The sequence below is a fragment of the Clavelina lepadiformis genome, chromosome 2, assembly GCF_947623445.1.
Source record: "Clavelina lepadiformis chromosome 2, kaClaLepa1.1, whole genome shotgun sequence".
NCBI lineage: Eukaryota > Metazoa > Chordata > Ascidiacea > Aplousobranchia > Clavelinidae > Clavelina > Clavelina lepadiformis.
Window position 1 is genome coordinate 25,035,968 of NC_135241.1, and position 24,292 is coordinate 25,060,259.

The window sequence follows — 24,292 nt, forward strand, 5'->3', positions numbered from 1 at the left end:
ACATACAGTACCGGTATTAACGTTGAACCAATGCTTACGCATGGAAGGTTCTTGGATGACAAATTTTCTTTCTTGTCTCATCATCCGAACTCCCTTCACTGGCACTTCTGTCCATTAACTTATCGCTTGCTCTAGCGCTATTAACTCTCTTTTTCCTTTTTCCACAACCGTAAGCACAGCATTGAGTTCCCCTTTTATCCATGTTTTATATAGATTACAAATTGACGAAGAAATCTCACAATTTAACGTTGGACCTAATAGCTTAAAAGCCTTATAAAATCGTGTTCAAAGCCCAGCTTGGGTCCCTTACTGTTCCCGCCAAATATGTTCAATTGGCTTCATTTTTGGTTGGTCGACAACAATAAGATGAGCGATCTAGTGTTATATACGATATCTATGCCTGAGACCCAGCATTGGTGGGAGCCCTTTCATTTATAAAATTATAATTTAAGCGAATATTTGCCGAGTTTAGCTTTATGCTCTTCAACACCTTAATGTTGGTCTAATTAGACTAACCAGTTGTTTTATTGTTTAATCGATAAAATTGCGCAACTAACCTATGTTTAAGATAACAGCGTCAGCGTCGTAAAACTACCGACAACCATCAGTGTAATATTGCGTTGATAAGTAAAACTGTGTATAGTTAGCATACAGTGGCGTATTCAGGAGTTGCGTTGAAGGCAAACCTTAGGTTTGTGAATGAGTATCGCCCAATTCTTATCACTGTATAACAACTTATAAACTGCGCCATAACTAATGTTAACTAATAACAACATCCGGTTTATTCCCTTGTTTGATAAAATTTGCGTAGATTGAGGCAAAGATTGTTTTATTCAAGTTTATTTCAATCATCGACTCTTGAAAGAACAACGTTAAACACACATCAGTAAATTCAGCACAAAAATAAATCTAACTTACGTAAAACACAATAAATGTAAATTTGTCTTACAATAGACAACGATTTCAGCTAGGACTGAATGTTTATATCAAAGCCTTGCGCTTTTTGCATTTAACAAAACCAATTGAATGATGAGGGTTGTCGGAAATCTCACTCGATGGATTTAATTTGGTTGCCGCAGGTTTCTCGTTGGCTGAAAGCATCTGCAGATCTATGTTTAAGTCAAAATCGTGAACACCAAAAAGATCTTCGGACATGTGTTTTGGTTGTGCAGCGACAATTGCCATGTTGCTTGGTTTAGGATCAGAATTGCTTTCTGACGAAACGATGCCGTAGCGATTGTCTAATTCCTGGAGGAGACTTTTTTTCTGCTTCCCATCTTTTGTGTTGCACATGAGGAGTGGTTTGCATTTTTTTCTTGTGAATGGGTCGGCCTGGTTGTTCCGCGGAACTTTCCACTCTTCCTTGTAAGCCTTCACCTTCTGCAAGTTGTGCGACTTAATTCGTTTATTTATGTAAGTGGTCCCGGCCAAATGATTCTGTCTCTGATTGTCCAGTTGAGTGGCGCGTTCTTCCAAATCCTTCAACACATCAACGAGACGAGTCGCCTCAACTGTATCATCACGCTCCAGGGCGATATCTATCTGCCTCATGATGTCGGTCTTACTCCTTGCATAATTAATTGGAGTCTTTCGGAAACGACTTTTCTCTTTGACGATGCGATCGATGTCGGTGTCTTTGAAAATGTACGATCTCGCTTTGTTGATAGCGGCTTGCTTCTTTTTGATGTCATCGAAGGTTGGAAGAGATTCGCCCGCTTCTTCCATGGCTTGCTTCCATTTGGAGAATTCAGAATCCGTTAACTTGGAATTGGAAATAAATTCCAGCCTGAAGACGCGCGTTTGCTGCCCGTGCTTCAGTCTGAAACCCAAGTTTGTTCGAACTTTACCCAGGTGATAAATTTTGGCAGTTTCAACAACATCGACTATTTCAGCCATTCGATAAACCGGCTTGCCTTCATGACTGCCGATTCCAATGCGGACGTAACATCCCAACACAACTTCTCTAAACATTGGAAGATAAAACCATCTTTCCAACCTGAATCTTGACAATCGAATGGTTGAAACCTTGTCCTTGCTCAGTGGAGGTTGCATTGTAACGATGTTATCTTGACCATCTTCGTCTGATGTGTAAGCAAGTTCTCTATGAAAGTTTGTATCGGTTGAACTGGGAACCGTTGCGGCAGGTCGACTCCTCGTCATCGGCATTTCATCATCACCATCGTCCGAGTAAACAGCACTGACTTGCAATTTTGTCTTTACGACTTTGTTCTTCTTTCGTTGTCTTTCCGCTTTCAACTTTTCTAAAGCTTCGTTTTCCTTTCTCTTTCCCATGATTCTCTTCCTGTCGAAAGCGTCCGGCAGGGAAGATGGAGGACTCGCGACGGATATTTTTTGCTTCTTTCTCTTCTGTTGGTATTTTTCACCTTCTCCTCGCTGTTTACCAAGTAGAAGCTTCTTTTCGACTTCGAATCGTTTTTGCAGAGCTTCGCGTCGTTCTAATCTGTTATAAAATTCGAGCTCGCGTTCTTTCTCCGTCATATTCGACAATCGGCGACGATCCATTTCATCTCCGACCAGATCCGAATCGTAACCGTCATCAAATTTCTTTCTGAGTGCTTCTTCATCGAAAGAGTTTGTTGTTGATGTTCGCATTTTTGGTTTAGATGAAGTGATGCCGCTCATTCGATGATTTGCTGAAGATGAATCTATTTGAAGAAAATCTTCACTGCCAGATTCATCTGAATCAGAAAAGAAGGGATTCTTTCTTTTGCTGCTCATTTTGTTACAAATAAATTCGATGTCTTAAACACAGGATATATTTGTACCAAAAGCTTTCTATTTACTGTGAAAGAAGAAAAATGTTCACAAACGTCAAGTTCTTGAAACAGTTTCACCAACGCGGGTTATTATAAGCTAACATTTTTTACTCAATACCTAGTCGCAATAGCGCAAAATAAACTGATTTTTGGAAGGTAATAAATTATATACTGAACAATGTATTTAATGATTCAGCAACTCCATGAAATAATGTGGCATTTCCCAGAATCTGAAACATTTTCATTTCAATTAGGAAACTTAGTTTAAGTTTGAACGAAACGAAACTAACTGAATCACTGAGGAACAAAATACTTTAGATGAATCAATAAATCTAAAGTTTGAAAAGTTATTTTAACTTTACATGAAATGAGACTCATTACTTCAAATACAGCACAAAATTTCAACCATATTTACTGCTTCCTTTGTCAAATCTTTCACTCACTAGTCACGATTTTGCTGAACTTAAATAACGTTCCTTGTCTTGTAAGTTGCTAAGCTGCTTGCCTTCTACTTGAATGTGAAGCAACTGTGTGAGTTACAGAATAATTTATAGTGAGATTTCAGACTTTCATGACGACAACGAGAAAAAATGTTAACCACCTGAGTTTAAGCGGAGATAATAGTGCGAGGTGGGCAAAGTGTGAAGAACAATTACAAGGGCGAAAGTGCAAATAAACTTCGATCTGAAATCCCGTCAGGTCAGATAAGATAATGTCACGACCGTAAGTTTTATCAATTTTAGAATGGAGTCGCACCAAAACAATGAAACAACAGATTTCCTCTATCAAGGAAAACATGAAATTAACCAGATTATGTAAGTTTTAGAAGATATTTTTCTGCCTTAGCGACGATAAAGACAAAACAGTAAAAACCTTGCAAACGATAAATCGCTGGTCAAATTGTGTAATAATGTGCGGATAAAAGAAAATTTTCACGATTGGATGATTAACAGAGAACAAAGTTACATTTTGAACGAAAAGGATGTTTTTGTTCGAATTTTTGCTTCTTAACAAACAAACATAATTGTTTAAGGAAATAAATTTCTTGGGTTTGCTTTCCACAGTGAATATTGCAAAATTTAATATTTTGGAATCTTCTGTTAAAATGTAGCTTTTTGCTCGTCTATTATATTGTGAGTTGTAGTTTTTGAAAGATGGAGATATAGATCCGTTTTGATTTCTATGCATCTATTGGTTTACTCGTAGCCCAGTCCTTATAAAGATATGTAAACTGCTCATATTATGTTATTTCATGCTCCAACAACTATCAAGTATGTTGTCCTTCATCGTTCAATATTGCTCATTCACCGACCTATGCATCCGTTGTTTTGATTAAGTTAAGAGAAAGTTGAAAATAAGCAAAGTGTTTGACCCGCTTGGAATAACCAGAGTTGTCTTGCACCAGACCATACAATATGGTCGTCATGATGAGAAAGGATAACAATCGCATGCAAGTTCCAAACCCACAACAGCAATCTGTCGTTTGTTCAAAGTCGCCTGCTACAAATACTGCTGATGTAAATAGATAGAGATTGCGCATTTCTACAAATACTTAAATGCATTTTTCCTACACTTTGAATCGTCATTGATAACCTTGCAACAAATGTACCCAAACAATAAAAATATTTACAAGTTTCACAACTTTTTGTTCAACGCTTTTAAAAAGTAAAATCTTTGTTTCAAATAAAAGCGTTTCAGTGGTCAAAAGCGTTTAAAATGCGTACTTATGCGTTAGTCATATAATGTCAAACTCCAAACATGACTTTAACTCGCTACAGTTTGTTTGAAAATTTCAGGGTCGGGTTTTATTTGATCAAACAGAAAATTTATTTTAAAAGTTTCGCATTTGCAGTAACGTCGATGACGAAGCCATGAAGGTTGTGAGCAAATTTGAACATCTCTCAATACTGGACATATCGGGTTGTTCACAAGTTACTGATAAAGGTGTTAATTACATTGCTGAGATGCCTTGTCAGATTTTGCACTTCATCAGTTGCGACGTGTGGCAACTACGCGATTAGTGGGATAACTTGTGTTAAAAAAGTTGATTGCAAAGAATGTATAAAATAGAAGTAATTCTTCTTCATAACCACATTTAATGTTGAAAAACATTTACATATTTGCAGTAGTATAGTGAAGTAAAACTTCAAGTAAACTTCGCACTTCAAGTAAAAATTTTATTTGTATTCCTTGTAAAAGCTGGTAATGAAACGATTGGAAACGTTTAAAGTGCTGTAAGCTGAGTAAATGCAGACAAACTCTTGCCACAAATGTAATTTATGCTTCCTGCTTAAGAGACATATATTCACGGTCATACTCCGACTTTTCCCGGGAACTGTGTCTGACTTCAAACACCGATTGCTCAGTTTTGGGACAAATGCGCAACAATCAGCAAATGACGCACAAAGTTGTCTACTTGCGAGATTTGACGCAGTTGAAAGTTGGAGAAAATGATATTGTTGTCATAATAACTTGGATTATTTTATGAATCTTGCTGCTGTACCTACATGTATTTATACTCGACAACTTATTTTCGTACAAATTCGGTTAAAACAAATAATTTTAACGAATGATAGCAATTTTCTTAGATTTAAAATTTTATTAGTTAAAAAGATTCGTCAATTTCCTGATTAGACTTTGAAAAAGTAGCGATATAATCGAAAAAAAGGCAATGCAATTAAACCAAGAAAATTAGGAAAATATAAACGACCGTTTCGAATTATTTTTCAACAGCATCAGGTATTTAGATATAAAGTGATAAAGTACTTGGCAACAGTCAGTATAAATTTAGTTTAAGTATGAACTAAACGAAGCTAACTGAATCACTGAGAAACAAAATACTTTAAATGAATCAATAAAACTAAAATATGAAAAGTTATGTTAACCTGACATGCAATGAGACTCATTACTTCAAACACAGCATCAATTTTCAACCATAATTATTGCTTCCTTTGTCCTTTGTTACTCTTTGGTCAAGATTATGCTCAACTTAAATAACTTTCCTTGTCTTGTATGTTGCTAAGCTGCTTGCCTTCTACTTGAATGTGAAGCAACTGTGTGAGTTACAGAATAATTTATAGTGCGATTTCAGACTTTCATGGCGACAACGAGAAAACATAGTAACCACTTGCGTTTAATCGGAGATAATAGTGCGAGGTGGGCAAAGTGTGAAGAACAATTACAAGGGCGCAAGTGCAAATGAGCTTCGATCTGAAATCCCGTCAGGTCAGATAAGCTGATATCACGACCGTAAGTTTTATCAATTTTAGAATGGAGTCGCACAAACACAATGAAACAACAGTAGGAAAACATAAAATTACCTCAGATTATGTAAGTTTTATAAGATATTTTTCTGCCTTAGCGACAATAAAGACCAAACTGTAACAACGTTGCAAACAATAAACTGGTGTTCAAATTGTGAAAACATGTGAGGACAAATGAAAATGTTCACGATTGGATGATTAACACAAAACAAAGTTACTTGATTATATATTTCTATCGGAAAAGTGGTTCTAGCTCGAATGTTTGCTTCTTAACAAACAAACATAATTGTTTAAGGAAATAAATTTCTTGGGTTTGCTTTCCACAGTGAATTTTGCAAAATTTAATATTTTGCAATCTACTGTTAAAATGTGGCTTTTTGCTCGTCTATTATATTGTGAGTTGTAATTTTTTAATGATAGAGATTTAGATCCGTTTTGATTTCAATGCATCTATTGGTTTACTCGTAGCTAAGTCCTTAACAAGATAAAAAAGCTGCTCATATTATGTTATTTCATGCTCCACCAACTATCAAGTATGTTGTCCTACATCGTTCAATATTGCTCATTCACCGACCTATGCATTCGTTGTTTTGATAAAGTTAAGAGAAAGTTGATAACATGCAAAGTGTTTGACCAGCGTTTGTTTGTTTGTTCAAAGTAGCCTGATACAAATACTGCTGATGTCATAGATGTCAATAGATGTAGATTTTGCGTTTCTACAAATAGTTAAATTCAGTTTTCGTACACTTTGAATCGTCATTGATAACCTTGTAGCAAATGACCCCAAAACATAAAAATATTTACAATTTTCACAACTTTTTGATCAACGCTTTTCAAAAGTAATATCTTCGTTTCAAATAAAAGCGTTTCAGTGGTTAAAAGCGTTAAAATGCGTACATATGCGTTAGTCATATAATGTTTAACTCCAAACATGATTTTAACTGGGTACAGTTTGTGTGAAAATTTCAATGTCGGGTTTTAAAGCGACTTAGAATTTTGAATCGAATTAAATATTTCCATTTTATTGTCAGGGACGAAATTTTTTATCAGCAAAGTCGTTTTAACTCGGCGTCGACGCTTCTGCCTGGCAGCATATTTCAACCAGTTCCTGGTTTGTCTTGACTTTGCGTGCTCATGGCAATTGATCCACAGCAGAGTTGTTTAGGGTCTTTGTGATTTGGTGTTTTTATAACAACTATAAAGCTTTCTACAGACAGTCAGCACTTATAGGAAAGTTGCAGAAAAAGATGTTCATTAATCACCTTAAGTTCGAGTTAAGCAGAATAACCACCGAGTAAGAAACGTCAGTTATGAAAACATTTCTAATTTGCGTTGAAATATTTGTCAGAAATTTCTTCCACGACTGCTACTATGAGTTGCCTGATGACAGGCACCATGTCCGAGAAATGACAAATAGCAAGCAAACAAAACTTGAAAACGAGAAAACGGTGACAATGGCAGATATCTTTGTCGCCAGTAATGTTTGTGAAGTCAAATAAGTAAGAGTTTAAGACCAAGTAGATATTAAACATATTGAAAAGGTTCAAGTTCCAAAACCTAAAAGTGCGGTGTTGATTGCTCTACTTGCGCATTTATACTCTTATTAAGTCTCATTACTCTTACAGCATTACTCTTTTTACGTCTTGGTGCAATTATTACTTTTGTCCCTAACTCGACCATTTAATGTTCTTGGTTTTACATTTGGGTATGAGCATTATGAGAAGGTTTAGCATAAAGACGAGTTGACCAAGTAATTATTTTGCTAAGTAAGAAAGTGTTAACAAGTATATAACACAGACAACAAACACAGTTCGTTCGGTTACTGATGAATTAAGTTACTGGTCGAGTTTTTACTTTACTTGATGAAAAATAGAATTTGTTGTTTTAAATCTGAAACGAATTGAAAAAATTTGGTAAATGTTTTTAAGCATTATATTTCTTTTCTTGATCAATTAATTTTACAGTTTAAAATAAGGTAAACTTATGGCGGATTCGCGTTGCGTTTGCGTTTCTACAAATACTTAAATTCACTTTTCGTACACTTTGAATCGTCATTGATAACCTTGTAGCAAATTATCACAAAATATGAAAATATTTACAAGTTTCACAACTTTTTGTTCAACGCTTTTCAAAAGTAAAATCTTCATTTCAAGTAAAAGCGTTTCAGTGGTTACAAGCGTTTAAAATGCGTACATATACGTTATTCATATAATGCCTAACTCCAAACATGACTTTAACTCGCTACAGTTTGTGTGAAATTTCAGGGTCGGGTTTAAAAGCGACTTAGAATTTTAAATCGAATTAAATATTTCCAGTTTGTCAGGGACGTAATTTTTTTTATCAGCAAACATGTTTGAACTCAGCGTCGACGCTTCTGCCTGGCACCATATTCCAACCAGTTCCCGGTTTACTTCTCTTTGCGTGCTCATGTTAGATGGTGCACAGTAGAGTTGTTTAGGGTCTTGGTGATTTGGAGTTTTATAACAACCATTAAGGATTCTGTACATAGTCAGTAATTATTGGAAAGATGCAGATAATGATGTTCATTAATCACCTTAGGTTCGATGTAAGTAGAACAAATAACAAACTTCAATTATTAAAACATTTGTAATTTTTGTTGAAATATTTGTCAGCAAGTTGTTCAACGACAGCTATGAGTTGCCTGGTAATAAACATCATGTCCGAGAAATGACAAAGAACAAGCAGACAAAACTTGAAAACGAAATAATGACAACAATGACAGACATGTTTGTCGCAAGTAATGTTTGTGAAGTAAAACAAATAAAGAGTTTGAGACCAGGTTAATCTTAAACATATTGAAAGGTTTCAAGCTACGAAACCTGAAATTGCGGTGTTGATTGCTCTACTTGCGCATTATTCCTATTACATCTTGGTGCGATTATTACTTTTGCCCCTAACTCGACCATCGATCGAATTTACGATCCAAAATTTACAGTTTAAAATAAGGTTAACTTATGGCGGATTCCGCTTCTGACCGCTCTAGCGGAGAATGTTCAAGTGATGTTGATTGGATGAAACTTCCTCCGGAACTTTGGTTGGAGATTTTCAGTTATTTGTCTCCAGTAACCATTCTCAATGTAGTTGCCTTCGTTTGTCGTAAATTCAAATCATTGACTTTTAACCTTTCATTACGGAAAGAATTGGACCTGACAAACTGGGTTGGACCTATAATAAATCTGGTACAGAATCACTTATTACTGTTTTTACTAGATATAGATGTGTTGACTTTCGACAAAGATTTTATTATTCTTGGGTTATATTCAGGAGTCCTTCATTGAGAACCTCTCGCCAGTGATCGATCAAGTTTCCGAAAATTTGCGATCACTTTCATTTTGTCAAATCACTGGAAACTTTGTGTTTGGTTCAGATAAACGATGGTTGTTTTACAAGTTTTCAAACATTGTTCACTTGGAATTGACAGAATGTGATTATGTCACGGCTCAAATCCTGGATGAAATCCGAAAAAACTGTAAAAAAATTGAAACACTTAATCTTAGTGGATGCAGGTAAATGCGTTTGATAAATCAATTACAGTCTAATTAAAGTGTGAATGATCACAAAATCTGTGATTGCGTCATCAGTTACCTTTAATTACAATAAAAAAATAATTCGTTACCACTTTCAAATCACTTTAAATTATTGTAAATAACTGATGATAGTCTGTAAATGTAAATTTACTATTTAATACTGGTGACGACAGCTATTTTTCTTAAGTGTCATATTTGCAGTAACGTCAATGATGAAGCCATAGAAGTTGTGAGCAGATTTGAGCATCTTAAAATACTGAATATCTCGGAATGTTCTAAAGTTACTGATGATGGTGTTAATTTTATTGCTGATATGCCTTGTCAGATTTTGCATTTTCTTAGCTTCGCCGTCCAACAAATTAGCGATAGGTAACACGTCTTGTCTGGAAGATAGTTATTGCAAAGCTTTAAGTTAGCTTGTTATCAGTATGAAATATACGAAAACATTTTGATGAATGATCAAATGTACCGCAGATAAAACGTTTATTTTGTACAGGGGTATAGTGAATCTCGTCACCAAACAAACTAAGATTGAGTTCTTGATTCTATCTGGAGATAACATAACTGACTACTCTGTGATTGATGCTTGCCATTGTCTTGTAAACTTAAAAAAATTTCATATTTATGACTGCACAAATCTTACAGATAGAAGCATCTATGCGCTGTGTGGGAAAGTAAGGTATCGAATATAGATAATAACACATTTAAAATTTATTTGCTATTCGTTTCAATCAATTCATCATTAAAGTTGAGTTGAAGTACAATAATGCAATCTTTTTAATCTAAGTGCAATATGTTTCTTGTAGATTGGAATGCTTGTGTTTGCAAAGAGCAACAAAAGTTTCTACCCAGGCCATTAATCATTTGTTCCGAGAGAAACCTCGGTTGAACTTGAAGGACCTTTGTATCGGCGATACAGACGCCGTTGTTGATGACACAGTAAATGCAATATCATCTGGGTAGGGTTATGTTTTATATTTTAGATTTGAACAAAACCAATAAATCTGCTGTGTCGTGTTCATTTGTTTAAATAATTCCATGACTGAAATTATATTCTGACATCCGTACTATTTGAAGAAAAAAAGTTATAGTCGGCAAAGCAATATTGATATGTACTTGTAACTGTAATGAATGTATGCTGTAGTGGTAAATTTGTTGTAATTTGTATCAAGTTCCTTTACTATTACATGCTTTTCTCGTAAATATTTCGCCAGATATCCTCATCTTGAGAGAATTGAACTCAACTTTTGCTGCAAAGTCACCGATAAATCAATTGACGAACTTATCAAATCATGCAGGTAGGTTAAGTCTCAAAATAATCGAGTAGTGAAATAATTCATCATGTTGGTCAATTTTCAAAGCGTTGTGTCGTGTAATATTTGAGCCGTTTTTTAATTGCTGTAGCTTAAACCACTGGTTTACTGGTTATTTGTTTCATTGATCTAACTGGAGATATTCAGCTTAAATGATTGTTCATTATGTCGGGAAAGTTTGTGACAATTTCATCGATAAAACGCAAACAAGCTCGATAAGGTTTGAGCAGTGAGGAGCCGTCGATGACTTTGACAAAGAGTTTTGCAATACGACGATAATTATTCTTACGCTAACAATTCAATGATATTGGTCTTGTTTGGTGAAAGCTTTCGGGACTTTCTTTGATAAACGCAGACAAGCTTTTCAATCATGACTTGGAACAGCATAGGAAAGATTACTTAAACACACACAATAGAACTTGAGCAAGTTCCAATAAGTAGTTGACAGTAACATTATTAGCAACATTAACAACTTTACTGTTAATTTTCAAATTTCCACACTGCTTTATTACTTAACATAATATTTTAATTAGACATATTTTTATTTGCAGAAAACTAGAGGTGGTTAGTTTACAGGGACTGACAAGTTTAAAAGGCGATTGGCTTGCGGAAATAGAACGTTATTTGCCAAAACTACGTTGTCTCACTATGTCTTTTTGTAGCGGTATTTCTAAAGAAAAAGTCAAACATCTCTTTTTGCGGTGAGATCTTTTTTTGTTATGACGTGAAGTATAATTTTAATAATTTAATTCAATAACTTTAATTAAATCATCATCAGGTTTTATTCGGACTTTGATTAACAAAATGTTGTCAATTTGCACAATGTTAATCAACATGATCGAATTAACAAGTTTCTTCATCCCACGTTGGATTTTTGAATTAGACAGGTTTGCTTCCAATATTAATACATTCAACTCACAATGCATGCGTATTTACCAAACTACAACAACAGATTATATAACGCACATACAGGTTGATGGTCATTTAATTTTAATTCGATCATTGTATGACGTATAAATGTTGTCAGCCTAGACTTTCAGGAACACTCTTTGGTAATGGCCTGACCATTTCACTGATATTGTTTGGTTTAAATGCGGACACCAAGCGTCATAAAAACAGAAAAAGAGAATTAATTGAAATTATAGGAGAAGCACAGCTTAAACCAACATAAAATCAAGGACGTACCGATACAAAAAAACGTCCGTTCGGTCGCTCCTCCACATGGGAAAGCGACGCATAACTGGCGAGCAATATTTACAGATTACCCGCAAAAACACACTAACGATGCATCCATAGGAAACGATGTAATACTAAAATAAAATATTAGAATATTTTTCAGTATTTATGCACTTTTGTGACAGTGACAGTGTGTGTACATTTTTGTAAAAAGTGAACTTCTTTAAATCTCAAGCTAATACTGGTTATATAGGTTGCAGATTAACAATAAAGCGATTTGACTGGTTTTACTGTTACAGGAAACCTGACCTTGAACTGTTATGGAATAGGATGCAAATCAATGAGCTTAAACATGAAGATATCGACCATGTTTTGAGGAATATTACTTTGGAAGATTTTGAGTGAAATTTGATAGAAATGCAAATGGAAGTAATTAATAAATTTGCTTTTCATTTGATTCATACAAAATATTTTATTGTAACATGGTCACATGATATATTGAACATCATTATTGCGTCAACAATTCGTGTTAATATGCCAACTGATTGTAGCTGGACAGACGAAAATCATAAACTTTAGTTTCTTTTTTGGTGTAGGTTCTGAAAATCAAAGTTAACTTACTGTAGCTTGTGTGTGACTGTGGAGAGACCAACTGTTGTTAAGTGGCAAGAAAGGTATTTCTAAGAACACAAATCTAAACAGTTAAAAGTGCAAGATATTCCCACTTGGTAAGTTCGCACGACCACAAAACATAAAGACACCACCTCAATTATGAATTCAAAAATTAACACCACGCAAACGGTTCTAGAAATGTGCAAAGAAAGGGTAAATACAGGAAAGCAAAATTATCAAACACAATGTCAAGCCGCCATGTAGTTGTGGTGGCTTGGGGCCACACCCAGTGCCATTATATCAATTGTGAGAACGAATGCGCCATCTAGTGGCTAAAACATTGTTCATTTACAAACTGCAATCATTATGCAACATTGGAAACTTGCACCAAATAACTTTATGTGAAAACGCCGTTTAGTACGTTACCAGGTGATTTCATAGCATCCGAGTTGAAACTGTAAATAATTCCCATTGCCAACGTTTAGTTTATCGTTTGCGATTCTGACCTATTTGTGTATATTTTGTTGAATACTTCCGCTCACATCGCCCCGCTTTATAAACTCGTGCTAAAATGCGAGTAACGCGCAGACAGAGAGATATCGAATCGTACGAACGTATTACGTTAGTCGTGTTAAAATGTAATTTGTTAGACTTGTTTTAATTGGTGAATGCTAAGTTTGTGTTTGTGTCATAATAATCGGAACCTGTACAGTTCCTACAATAAAGGATTGTTTTCTGATAAACTGTATCTGTTAATCGTAATAGCTTTCGGTTAGTAACAGTAGTAACACGTTAAGGTTAGAGATTTCTAACCGCACGCAACCACGGAGTCAGATCATTAATTCGGCAGGTAACCTAAGACCGAATAGTATAAGAAGCAGTGTCTCCGCATTTTGGTGACCCCGACGTGATGAACGAACTCACGACCTTGAGATTATCTGCTTGAGGTTGAGGTATATTGAGGTCTTCTCCAAGTTAGATCTGCAACAAGCTTACCACCAAGTCCCGGTGGCTCCTGAAGACGTTCATAAGACGGCATTCGTTTGCCCCCTTGGGCAATTTGAATATACAAGACTTCCGTTTGGACTGTCGGGCGCGCCACGGACGTTTTCCAGACTCATAGGGGAAGTGGTACGTCCTCTTCAGCACCTGGGAATCTTTGCTTACCTCGATGATATCATCATTGGAAGTAGTAATCTGTCAGAACATCTTGAACACCTTAAGATGCTTTTTCAACGGCTTGATGAATTCGGCTTAACGTTGAATTTCGGCAAATGTGAATTCAACCGCCAGGCTCTTGAATACCTAGGACATCACATAAGCGCTGAGGGTATACGACCGACTCAAGGAAAAGTGCAAGCCATTCTCGACTACCCTCAGCCGAAAACCGGCAAACAGCTGAAAAGTTACTTGGGCGTTTATTGCTACTATTTTCGTTTCCTGAAGCATTGCTCAACCATGCTACAGCCGTTGTACAAGCTAGTTCCAGGCAATCGAAACAAACGCGCCCCTTTACAATGGAATGCGGAAGCAGAACGCGCGTTCGCCGACAGCAAACAAGCTATCGCAAATGCTAGCACATTGGCCTTTCCAAAACTTCACGCCCCAACTTATTTAACAGTTGACGCTTCATTGACCGGGATTGGAGCAACGTTGGAACAACAACAAGGAAACCAACTTGTCCCGTTAGCATTCTTTTCAAGACAGCTGACTGCAACTCAACAGAAATACAGTTGTTTCGACCGAGAACTGTTGGCCGCTTACAAGGCAATTCGACACTTTCGTTACTTCCTGACAGGCCGTCAGTTCACCTTACGTACTGACCATCTACCTCTGGTTTCGAGTCTCGGAAAGCACTCCGAACATTACTCACCGAGACAATTCCGACAATTGCTGTTCATTACAGAATATACGACAACCGTGGAGCACATAAAAGGTTCTGATAACGTGGTGGCGGATCTTTTGTCAAGGTCTCATAATGCAACACCCAACATTAACGCTATTTCCAGTTTTCCGCCGCCTTTGGAATATGAGAAAATAGCAGAAGCTCAAACCACAGATCCTGCCATACAAAAACTACGCGCCGCGACAACAGCACTCAAGCTTCAAGACTGCAAGCTGCCCAATAACGACGTAACAATTCTTTGTGACGTGTCCGCCGATGCAGAGCGTGTACTAGTCCCGTCATCCTTTCGGCGCCAAGTATTTTTGCACCTACATAATTTATCGCATCCTGGAAAGAAAGCCACCATCAAGCTCATCAAGGAACGATTTATCTGGACAGGAATGTGTAAACAGATCGCGACCTGGGTCCAGCAATGCCCAAACTGTCAAGAAGGAAAAATTTTCCGTCACACCAAAACCGCACCAGGGACATTTAAGATTCCGGATGGTCGATTTTCGGATATAGCAATTGACTTGATTGGACCACTTCCAACCTCACACGGCTATAAATACATCCTTACGTGTATTGACCGGTATACTCGTTTCGTTCAAGCCATACCAATCCCGGATGCCACGACAGAAACCGTCGCCGCTTACTTTGTAAATCACTGGTGTTCCTTGGTCGGCGTTCCAGTCATCCTCACAAGTGACCGTGGACCATGTTTCACAAGTTCTGCCTGGGCGGAAATTATGCGATCTCTAGGTATTCAACACAATCTGACAACATCTTACCATCCCCAGGCCAATGGAATTACGGAACGTGCAAATGCGGAGATCAAGCGCGCCATCAAGTGTTCAGACGAACCAGAGCGTTGGTTTCACAAACTGGGTTTTATTGTCCTGGCTCTGCGAAATCGCTATCTGCAGGACCTGAAATGTACACCAGCTGAGTTAACTTTTGGACACACCTTACGTCTTCCAGGTGGTTTCTTTTCTGACTCAAAGCTTGCCTCTGCAGTTCCTACATCCAGCTACCTCGGTGCGTATCGAGACTTCATCAACGACCTTCAGTTTACACCAACGACCGCACATACGAAATTCATACAGTCCTATGTTCATCCGGATTTGAAACAGTGTGACCGCGTCTATGTGCGCTGTGACCATGTCAAAAGAGCGTTGGAACGCCCTTATGTTGGCCCGTTTCCAGTACTGGAAAGATACGAAAAGTATTTTGTTATTTCCCGTCAGGGAAAACCGGACCGCGTTTCCCTCGACCGTCTAAAGCCGAGCTATACTATCGATATTGATGCGCCGTTACCAGCACCACCTTCGCATCAACAACAGAATTTTTCTTTGCAGACACAAGATCCTGCTCCGCAGCCATTGCCCTCCACCTCGGCGAGACAAGAAACGGTACCACCAACTGTCACCGACCCGAAGCCAACAAAACCTCCTGCGGTTATAAAGACGTCTCGAGCTGGTCGTAAAATCATTCCACCGAAACGTTTCACAAATTATAAAAGCAACATGTTCATTTGCTTGATGCTTTCGTGCCTCTGCATGTTCTCATCAGCCGAACAGAGGAACTTCCAACAAGATGACCAAGAATTTCTATTATGCCAACGTTCGCACTCACTCGGGTTGTATACCTTTGATAACGGCATGCATTGCCAAAAGCAGACGCCCTTCACCATACACAACTGTTCGGCTACAGTGTTTGCTCCAGATCTGCACCTCCAGAAGATTCCGGCAACAGTTTGTACTTCACAGATTACGGCCTGGAGCACCATGTATTTCTTTTTTGGGAGTTACCAGAAATCGGCCAATACCATTGACGCTCACCCACCTTACAATCAGAAGTGTACGTCGTGGAATGAAACCAAGGTCTCATCGAATGGCCCACTCATTCAATCTGATCCTGCAGCGTACTCAACACGGAATGCCGTTCATTACAAGTATGTCTGGCCGACTTCAGAGTCAGGGACTGTAACCAACGACTTCCTGTATCAAACAACAATCTACTACGACTACGTCACAGACACAATGACGTCGTCGCTGGGATCGCTTGCTTCGTGCTCAATTGAGCGTGGATATTGCCTAACGGGCAATCGTATGTTTATATGGCGAGTACCCGCGCGTATCAACTGCCCCCCTACCAAGCCGCTTGGATCACATAAGATGCTACTTCATTACAACTCCACGTCCTTGTATAGAGTTTCCTTACCTGACCTGGGAATCTCCGTACATCACTGGAGAAAGTGTTCCGCACGTGCGAAAAGCTGCTATGGAAAAAATATTCACTGCGACAACAACAACTTTATCTTTCGCTACCAACAATGTACAGAGCTCGGCAGACTAGCTCTTTTTCGCCCTAATCTGCCAAGGCGGGTGTCTGATCATACGCCACACTCTGAATTCTCACGACTTCTGGCAACCTTTGACGGACAACAGGACGACCTCATTTCCGAAGTTCTAACCACTTTCAACGAAGACAACAAGTTCCTACATTGTCAACTCACGAAGCTGATTGGCACGCTCTACAAAGCAGTTGGGAAGATTTTCCCTACTGAGATACTGTCTTCCACTCTTGGACATCAAGCCATGGGTTCCAACCTTGGAGATTTTATGTCCAGAGCAACATGTCACTCTATCAACGGTACCGTCTTACCGTCACTTGCGTACCGCAACGCGTTCAGTCAACGCCCTCTCATCCTTTATCGCGATCAAAACGGCCACAGTCAATACGGCCAACTCATCTCAGACAACATTGTCTTACCGGGAGTTCATCTGCTGGAATCGTATCGACCAGCTAGAAGTTTTGTCTTCCGAGTTCATGGGGACACGGTCCTTTACCACAACTACACTTTATCGCACGAACATGTGCAGGTGCACGAACTCAACTTACCTTTGTCGACTATACACCTCAGCTACAACGCTCCTGACTACGAGAAGATTCTCAACGAGCTGCCTGACTCCGACTCGTTCACTGACTTTCAATCGCTGCTCAGCTCTATGTCTGAAGCCAACCTGCTTAAGGAGAAAATGCGAAATGTCATAACAAGTCTTACTACTACTGATGAAACTATGATCAACGGATCCTACGTCGCAGACACGTTCGCGCACGCCGCAAAACAAACGTTGCTGCTTGCATTGTCAGAAATTACGAATCCTTTTCTCTCAGCCCTTATCTTCGTCCTCCAGCTACTTGCCATGATGTGGGCCTTCTGTCATACCATCGGGTTTATCCGATCATCTCCGCAGCATTTGCGGTATGCCAGATCTCTTGTATCCCGTATTCGCGCTGGACGCAGCCATCGAGATGCACCTCCACAACAAGCTCAACCGTCGCCCTTGCTTCGACGTTCTCGTAATCAACCGACTTCTTCTCGATCCTCTGATGACGCGCCGCCCGCTGCGTCGTCCCGTGATGAATTCGCGGAGACAAACACACTTTAAGTTTTATTACCTGTATCAACGCGTTTTTTTTCGGGGCCCCGAATGTCGTATGCATGTAACCTTTTGCAATTTCTCCTTTGTCGTTGTCGACCGACAAATTTCTTGTGTATATCTTGCGTATCGCATGCTTACTAATTACTAACCTTTTCCTTACTACGTCACCTTATCTTGCAATTGTATATTTACCAATTTTTGTCGCATAGCATGCTCTCCTTCCCACGCATGACCTGAGTTGTTCAAATAATTAACCTCAAACTTCTAGTTTCTATACAGATTTTGCGTCTTTATCACTGCTGACAAACAAATTCCAACATGTCGAAGTTTCCGGAATCAAAACCTGACTATCAAATGGACACTACAACATCTGATACACCGGCGGGTTTGTCTATCGACATCGCGATGCCCGATCCACCGATTCCTGATTCACCAGATTCACCGGACGAACAGCCAGCTCCCGCTCCACAGCCGTCAACCATCAGACCGGGAGAACAAGGCTCGGATTACCTCCTTCCCGGGCGGCGGGAGATGGCGTTTTTGAAACAAACAGTACTTCATCCGATTTACAAATATTATGAGATATTGGCATCAGACATTTCACAATTAACCGACATTTCAACAAAGGTCCTAGCATTTTCATCACCACCAACCACTTCGGCAGAGGACCTGGAGATATGGTTCCAACGACTGGAAGCAATGTTCGACCTCGTTCCACAGATTAGTTGTGAGACTAAAATCTTCACAATGATAGGAGCCACAGCGGCTGCCCTGGCAACCGACTTGCTGCGGTTTTTCCTCCGCCTGAGAAACACAGCACCACTTGGAACCCAGGCTTACGAACAGTTCAAAAGTTATCTGAAACACCGATTGATGTGTGAGACACCCACCAACTGGTAGCAGGTGGTTGCAAAACAGCAAAAACTGTAATTACTCTGTTATCTGTACATAATCATTGTGTTAGTTTTGTGCTACCCACGTAACCAGGATGTTATTTTTAATTGCCAATTTTTTTGCCTTCCGTAGCGGGGGAGGAATGTGGTGGCTTGGGGCCACACCCAGTGCCATTATATCAATTGTGAGAACGAATGCGCAATAGACAACGCCTACTTCATTTCAGTTTTTACACTAAAACAAAAACATGTCTCTGTAGTGAATTTGGGCAAGAGAAGAGAAAAGTTAAACATAATGCGCTAAATTCCATTGATTAAGGTAGAGGAGATGCAATCTAAAACGAAGTTTTGAAAATGATCTGAATCGAAAAAAACTAAAGTGAAGTCTTTCGCTTAAAACCTTCCCATTTGGAAGCAACTTCATCAAGTGTTAACCAGGATGCAAAAATTGAACACCAAGGATTACAACAAGGTTTCGAAGTAGCAGAGAACACCAATTGAAGTATATTAATGTAGAATTTCAGTTTGACAGGTTCAGAATTTGACCGATTTCCGCATTGAAATTAGACATTTAAATTTAATCGACGTGTCTTCTAACATTGACATCTTAAAATTTACACAAAAACAAAGAAGAAATGTAAGAACCAAACGGATATGTCTAACAAACGCTTTCACTAGCCAGGTAAGCAAGCTGACTGTGTTCTATCGTTATTTCTAACATATCTTTTGGATATCTGCAACGATATAGATTCAAACTCCTGGTATTTGGGAAGATTACAAGCAGCTGTTAATCGCTGTATTTAATTCATAATTTCTGATTGTTAAAATAATAATTTAACAAGATGCTAAAATATTTGTGGTGGCTCGTGTAATATTAGTCTTGTCCAGTGTCCTGAGACCCAGCATTAGTGGGATCCATTTCATTTATAAAATTATAATTTAAGCGAATATTTGCCGAAATTAGCTTTATGCTCTTTAAAACCTTTATGTTGGTCGAATTAGACTAACCAGTTGTTTTATTGTTTAATCGATAAAATTGCGCAAGTAACCTATGCTTAAGATAACAGCGTCAGCGTCGTCAAACTACCGACAACCATCAGTGTAATATTGCGTTGATAAGTAAAATTGTGTATAGTTAGCATACAGTGGCGTATTCAGGAGTTGCGTTGTAGGCAAACCTAAGGTTTGTGAATGGGTATCGCCCAATTCTTATCACTGTATATTAACTTATAAACTGCGCCATAGCTAATGTTAACTAATAACAACATCCGGTTTATTCCCTTGTTTGATAAAATTTGCGTAGATTGAGGCAAAGATTGTTTTATTCAAGTTTATTTCAATCATCGACTCTTGAATAGACAACGTTAAACACACATCAGTAAATTCAGCATAAAAATAAATCTAATTTTTGTAAAACACAATAAATCTCAATTTGTCTTACAATAGACAACGATTTCAGCTAGGACTGAATGTTTATATCAAAGCCTTGCGCTTTTTGCATTTAGCAAAACCAATTGAATGATGAGGGTTGTCGGAAATCTCACTCGATGGATTTAATTTGGTTGCCGAAGGTTTCTCGTCGGCTGAAAGCATCTGCAGATCTATGTTTAAGTCAAAATCGTGAACATCTAAACGATCTTCGGACATGTGCTTTGGTTGTGCAGTTGCCATGTTGCTTGGTTCAGGATCAGAATTGCTTTCTGACGAACCAGTGCCGTAAAGTTTGTCTATTTCCTGGAGGAGTCTTTCTTTCTGCTTTCCATCTTTTGTGTTGCACATGAGGAGTGGTTTGCATTTTTTTCTTGTGAATGGGTCGGCCTCGTTGTTCCGCGGAACTTTCCACTCTTCCTTGTAGGCCTTCACCTTCTGCAAGTTGTGCGATTTAATTCGTTTATTTATGTAAGTAGTCCCGGCCAAATGATTCTGTCTCTGATTGTCCAGTTGAGTGGCGCGTTCTTCCAAATCTTTTAAGACATCAACGAGACGGGTCGCCTCAACAGCATCATCCCGCTCCAGGGCGATATCTATCTGCCTCATGATGTCGGTCTTACTCCTTGCGTAATTAATTGGAGTCTTTCGGAATCGACTTTTTTCTTTGACGATGCGATCGATGTCGGTGTCTTTGAAAATGTACGATCTCGCTTTGTTGATAGCGGCTTGCTTCTTTTTGATGTCATCGAAGGTTGGAAGAGATTCGCCCGCTTCTTCCATGGCTTGCTTCCATTTGGAGAATTCAGAATCCGTTAACTTGGAATTGGAAATAAATTCCAGCCTGAAGACGCGCGTTTGCTGCCCGTGCTTCAGTCTGAAACCCAAGTTTGTTCGAACTTTACCCAGGTGATAAATTTTGGCAGTTTCAACAACATCGACTATTTCAGCCATTCGATAAACCGGCTTGCCTTCATGACTGCCGATTCCAATGCGGACGTAACATCCCAACACAACTTCTCTAAACATTGGAAGATAAAACCATTTTTCCAACCTGAATCTTGACAATCGAATGGTTGAAACCTTGTCCTTGCTCAGTGGAGGTTGCATTGTAACGATGTTATCTTGACCATCTTCGTCTGATGTGTAAGCAAGTTCTCTATGAAAGTTTGTATCGGTTGAACTGGGAACCGTTGCGGCAGGTCGACTCCTCGTCATCGGCATTTCATCATCACCATCGTCCGAGTAAACAGCACTGACTTGCAATTTTGTCTTTACGACTTTGTTCTTCTTTCGTTGTCTTTCCGCTTTCAACTTTTCTAAAGCTTCGTTTTCCTTTCTCTTTCCCATGATTCTCTTCCTGTCGAAAGCGTCCGGCAGGGAAGATGGAGGACTCGCGACGGATATTTTTTGCTTCTTTCTCTTCTGTTGGTATTTTTCACCTTCTCCTCGCTGTTTACCAAGTAGAAGCTTCTTTTCGACTTCGAATCGTTTTTGCAGAGCTTCGCGTCGTTCTAATCTGTTATAAAATTCGAGCTCGCGTTCTTTCTCCGTCATATTCGACAATCGGCGACGATCCATTTCATCTCCGACCAGATCCGAATCGTAACCGTCATCAAATTTCTTTCTGAGTGCTTCTTCATCGAAAGAGTTTGTTGTTGATGTTCGCATTTTTGGTTTAGATGAAGTGATGCCGCTCATTCGATGATTTGCTGAAGATGAATCTATTTGAAGAAAATCTTCACTGCCAGATTCATCTGAATCAGAAAAGAAGGGATTCTTTCTTTTGCTGCTCATTTTGTTACAAATAAATTCGATGTCTTAAACACAGGATATATTTGTACCAAAAGCTTTCTATTTACTGTGAAAGAAGAAAAATGTTCACAAACGTCAAGTTCTTGAAACAGTTTCACCAACGCGGGTTATTATAAGCTAACATTTTTTACTCAATACCTAGTCGCAATAGCGCAAAATAAACTGATTTTTGGAAGGTAATAAATTATATACTGAACAATGTATTTAATGATTCAGCAACTCCATGAAATAATGTGGCATTTCCCAGAATCTGAAACATTTTCATTTCAATTAGGAAACTTAGTTTAAGTTTGAACGAAACGAAACTAACTGAATCACTGAGGAACAAAATACTTTAGATGAATCAATAAATCTAAAGTTTGAAAAGTTATTTTAACTTTACATGAAATGAGACTCATTACTTCAAATACAGCACAAATTTTCAACCATATTTACTGCTTCCTTTGTCAAATCTTTCACTCACTAGTCACGATTTTGCTGAACTTAAATAACGTTCCTTGTCTTGTAAGTTGCTAAGCTGCTTGCCTTCTACTTGAATGTGAAGCAACTGTGTGAGTTACAGAATAATTTATAGTGAGATTTCAGACTTTCATGACGACAACGAGAAAAAATGTTAACCACCTGAGTTTAAGCGGAGATAATAGTGCGAGGTGGGCAAAGTGTGAAGAACAATTACAAGGGCGAAAGTGCAAATAAACTTCGATCTGAAATCCCGTCAGGTCAGATAAGATAATGTCACGACCGTAAGTTTTATCAATTTTAGAATGGAGTCGCACCAAAACAATGAAACAACAGATTTCCTCTATCAAGGAAAACATGAAATTAACCAGATTATGTAAGTTTTAGAAGATATTTTTCTGCCTTAGCGACGATAAAGACAAAACAGTAAAAACCTTGCAAACGATAAATCGCTGGTCAAATTGTGTAATAATGTGCGGATAAAAGAAAATTTTCACGATTGGATGATTAACAGAGAACAAAGTTACATTTTGAACGAAAAGGATGTTTTTGTTCGAATTTTTGCTTCTTAACAAACAAACATAATTGTTTAAGGAAATAAATTTCTTGGGTTTGCTTTCCACAGTGAATATTGCAAAATTTAATATTTTGGAATCTTCTGTTAAAATGTAGCTTTTTGCTCGTCTATTATATTGTGAGTTGTAATTTTTGAAAGATGGAGATATAGATCCGTTTTGATTTCTATGCATCTATTGGTTTACTCGTAGCCCAGTCCTTATAAAGATATGTAAACTGCTCATATTATGTTATTTCATGCTCCAACAACTATCAAGTATGTTGTCCTTCATCGTTCAATATTGCTCATTCACCGACCTATGCATCCGTTGTTTTGATTAAGTTAAGAGAAAGTTGAAAATAAGCAAAGTGTTTGACCCGCTTGGAATAACCAGAGTTGTCTTGCACCAGACCATACAATATGGTCGTCATGATGAGAAAGGATAACAATCGCATGCAAGTTCCAAACCCACAACAGCAATCTGTCGTTTGTTCAAAGTCGCCTGCTACAAATACTGCTGATGTAAATAGATAGAGATTGCGCATTTCTACAAATACTTAAATGCATTTTTCCTACACTTTGAATCGTCATTGATAACCTTGCAACAAATGTACCCAAACAATAAAAATATTTACAAGTTTCACAACTTTTTGTTCAACGCTTTTAAAAAGTAAAATCTTTGTTTCAAATAAAAGCGTTTCAGTGGTCAAAAGCGTTTAAAATGCGTACTTATGCGTTAGTCATATAATGTCAAACTCCAAACATGACTTTAACTCGCTACAGTTTGTTTGAAAATTTCAGGGTCGGGTTTTATTTGATCAAACAGAAAATTTATTTTAAAAGTTTCGCATTTGCAGTAACGTCGATGACGAAGCCATGAAGGTTGTGAGCAAATTTGAACATCTCTCAATACTGGACATATCGGGTTGTTCACAAGTTACTGATGAAGGTGTTAATTACATTGCTGAGATGCCTTGTCAGATTTTGCACTTCATCAGTTGCGACGTGTGGCAACTACGCGATTAGTGGGATAACTTGTGTTAAAAAAGTTGATTGCAAAGAACGTATAAAATAGAAGTAATTCTTCTTCATAACCACATTTAATGTTGAAAAACATT

General features: G+C 38.2%; 3 protein-coding genes across 3 annotated transcripts; 1 reads left to right on the plus strand and 2 right to left on the minus strand.

Annotated features, from left to right (window-relative positions):
• Nucleotides 1–981: 981 nt before the first annotated feature.
• LOC143444987 (RNA polymerase-associated protein RTF1 homolog) lies at nucleotides 982–4,064 on the minus strand. The gene is made up of 5 exons (XM_076943779.1): nucleotides 4,043–4,064; nucleotides 3,456–3,559; nucleotides 3,228–3,304; nucleotides 2,950–3,074; nucleotides 982–2,762 (listed from the first exon to the last, which is right to left on the minus strand). The coding sequence occupies exons 1-5, from the start codon at nucleotides 4,062–4,064 to the stop codon at nucleotides 982–984; spliced, it is 2,109 nt and encodes a 702-aa protein (XP_076799894.1).
• A 4,951-nt stretch (nucleotides 4,065–9,015) lies between these two features.
• Nucleotides 9,016–12,498, plus strand: LOC143444988 (F-box and leucine-rich repeat protein 13-like). Its single transcript, XM_076943780.1, has 8 exons — nucleotides 9,016–9,150; nucleotides 9,326–9,567; nucleotides 9,790–9,957; nucleotides 10,085–10,267; nucleotides 10,395–10,547; nucleotides 10,803–10,886; nucleotides 11,453–11,602; nucleotides 12,377–12,498. Exons 1-8 carry the CDS (start codon nucleotides 9,016–9,018, stop codon nucleotides 12,480–12,482), a joined length of 1,221 nt encoding a protein of 406 aa, XP_076799895.1. The 3' UTR covers nucleotides 12,483–12,498.
• A 7,891-nt stretch (nucleotides 12,499–20,389) lies between these two features.
• On the minus strand, nucleotides 20,390–23,466 carry LOC143444990 (RNA polymerase-associated protein RTF1 homolog). Its single transcript, XM_076943781.1, has 5 exons — nucleotides 23,445–23,466; nucleotides 22,858–22,961; nucleotides 22,630–22,706; nucleotides 22,352–22,476; nucleotides 20,390–22,164 (listed from the first exon to the last, which is right to left on the minus strand). Exons 1-5 carry the CDS (start codon nucleotides 23,464–23,466, stop codon nucleotides 20,390–20,392), a joined length of 2,103 nt encoding a protein of 700 aa, XP_076799896.1.
• Nucleotides 23,467–24,292: the final 826 nt, after the last annotated feature.

Bases quoted from the DNA above. Each gene is read 5' to 3' on its own strand.
- LOC143444987 (XM_076943779.1), bottom strand. From the start codon at position 4,064: ATGAAGGACAACATACTTGATA. The intron at 3,075-3,227 runs GTGACTAGTGAG...TTTGTTCCTCAG, and splicing joins TATTTAAGTTCAGCAAAATC to TGATTCAGTTAGTTTCGTTT. The intron at 2,763-2,949 runs GTATATAATTTA...CCTGTGTTTAAG, and splicing joins ATCATTAAATACATTGTTCA to ACATCGAATTTATTTGTAAC.
- LOC143444988 (XM_076943780.1), top strand. From the start codon at position 9,016: ATGGCGGATTCCGCTTCTGACCGCTCTAGCGGAGAATGTTCAAGTGAT. The intron at 9,568-9,789 runs GTAAATGCGTTT...TCATATTTGCAG, and splicing joins CTTAATCTTAGTGGATGCAG to TAACGTCAATGATGAAGCCA. The intron at 10,268-10,394 runs GTATCGAATATA...TGTTTCTTGTAG, and splicing joins GCGCTGTGTGGGAAAGTAAG to ATTGGAATGCTTGTGTTTGC.
- LOC143444990 (XM_076943781.1), bottom strand. From the start codon at position 23,466: ATGAAGGACAACATACTTGATA. The intron at 22,962-23,444 runs GTTGTTGGAGCA...TTTCCTTGATAG, and splicing joins GAAGGACAACATACTTGATA to AGGAAATCTGTTGTTTCATT. The intron at 22,165-22,351 runs GTATATAATTTA...CCTGTGTTTAAG, and splicing joins ATCATTAAATACATTGTTCA to ACATCGAATTTATTTGTAAC.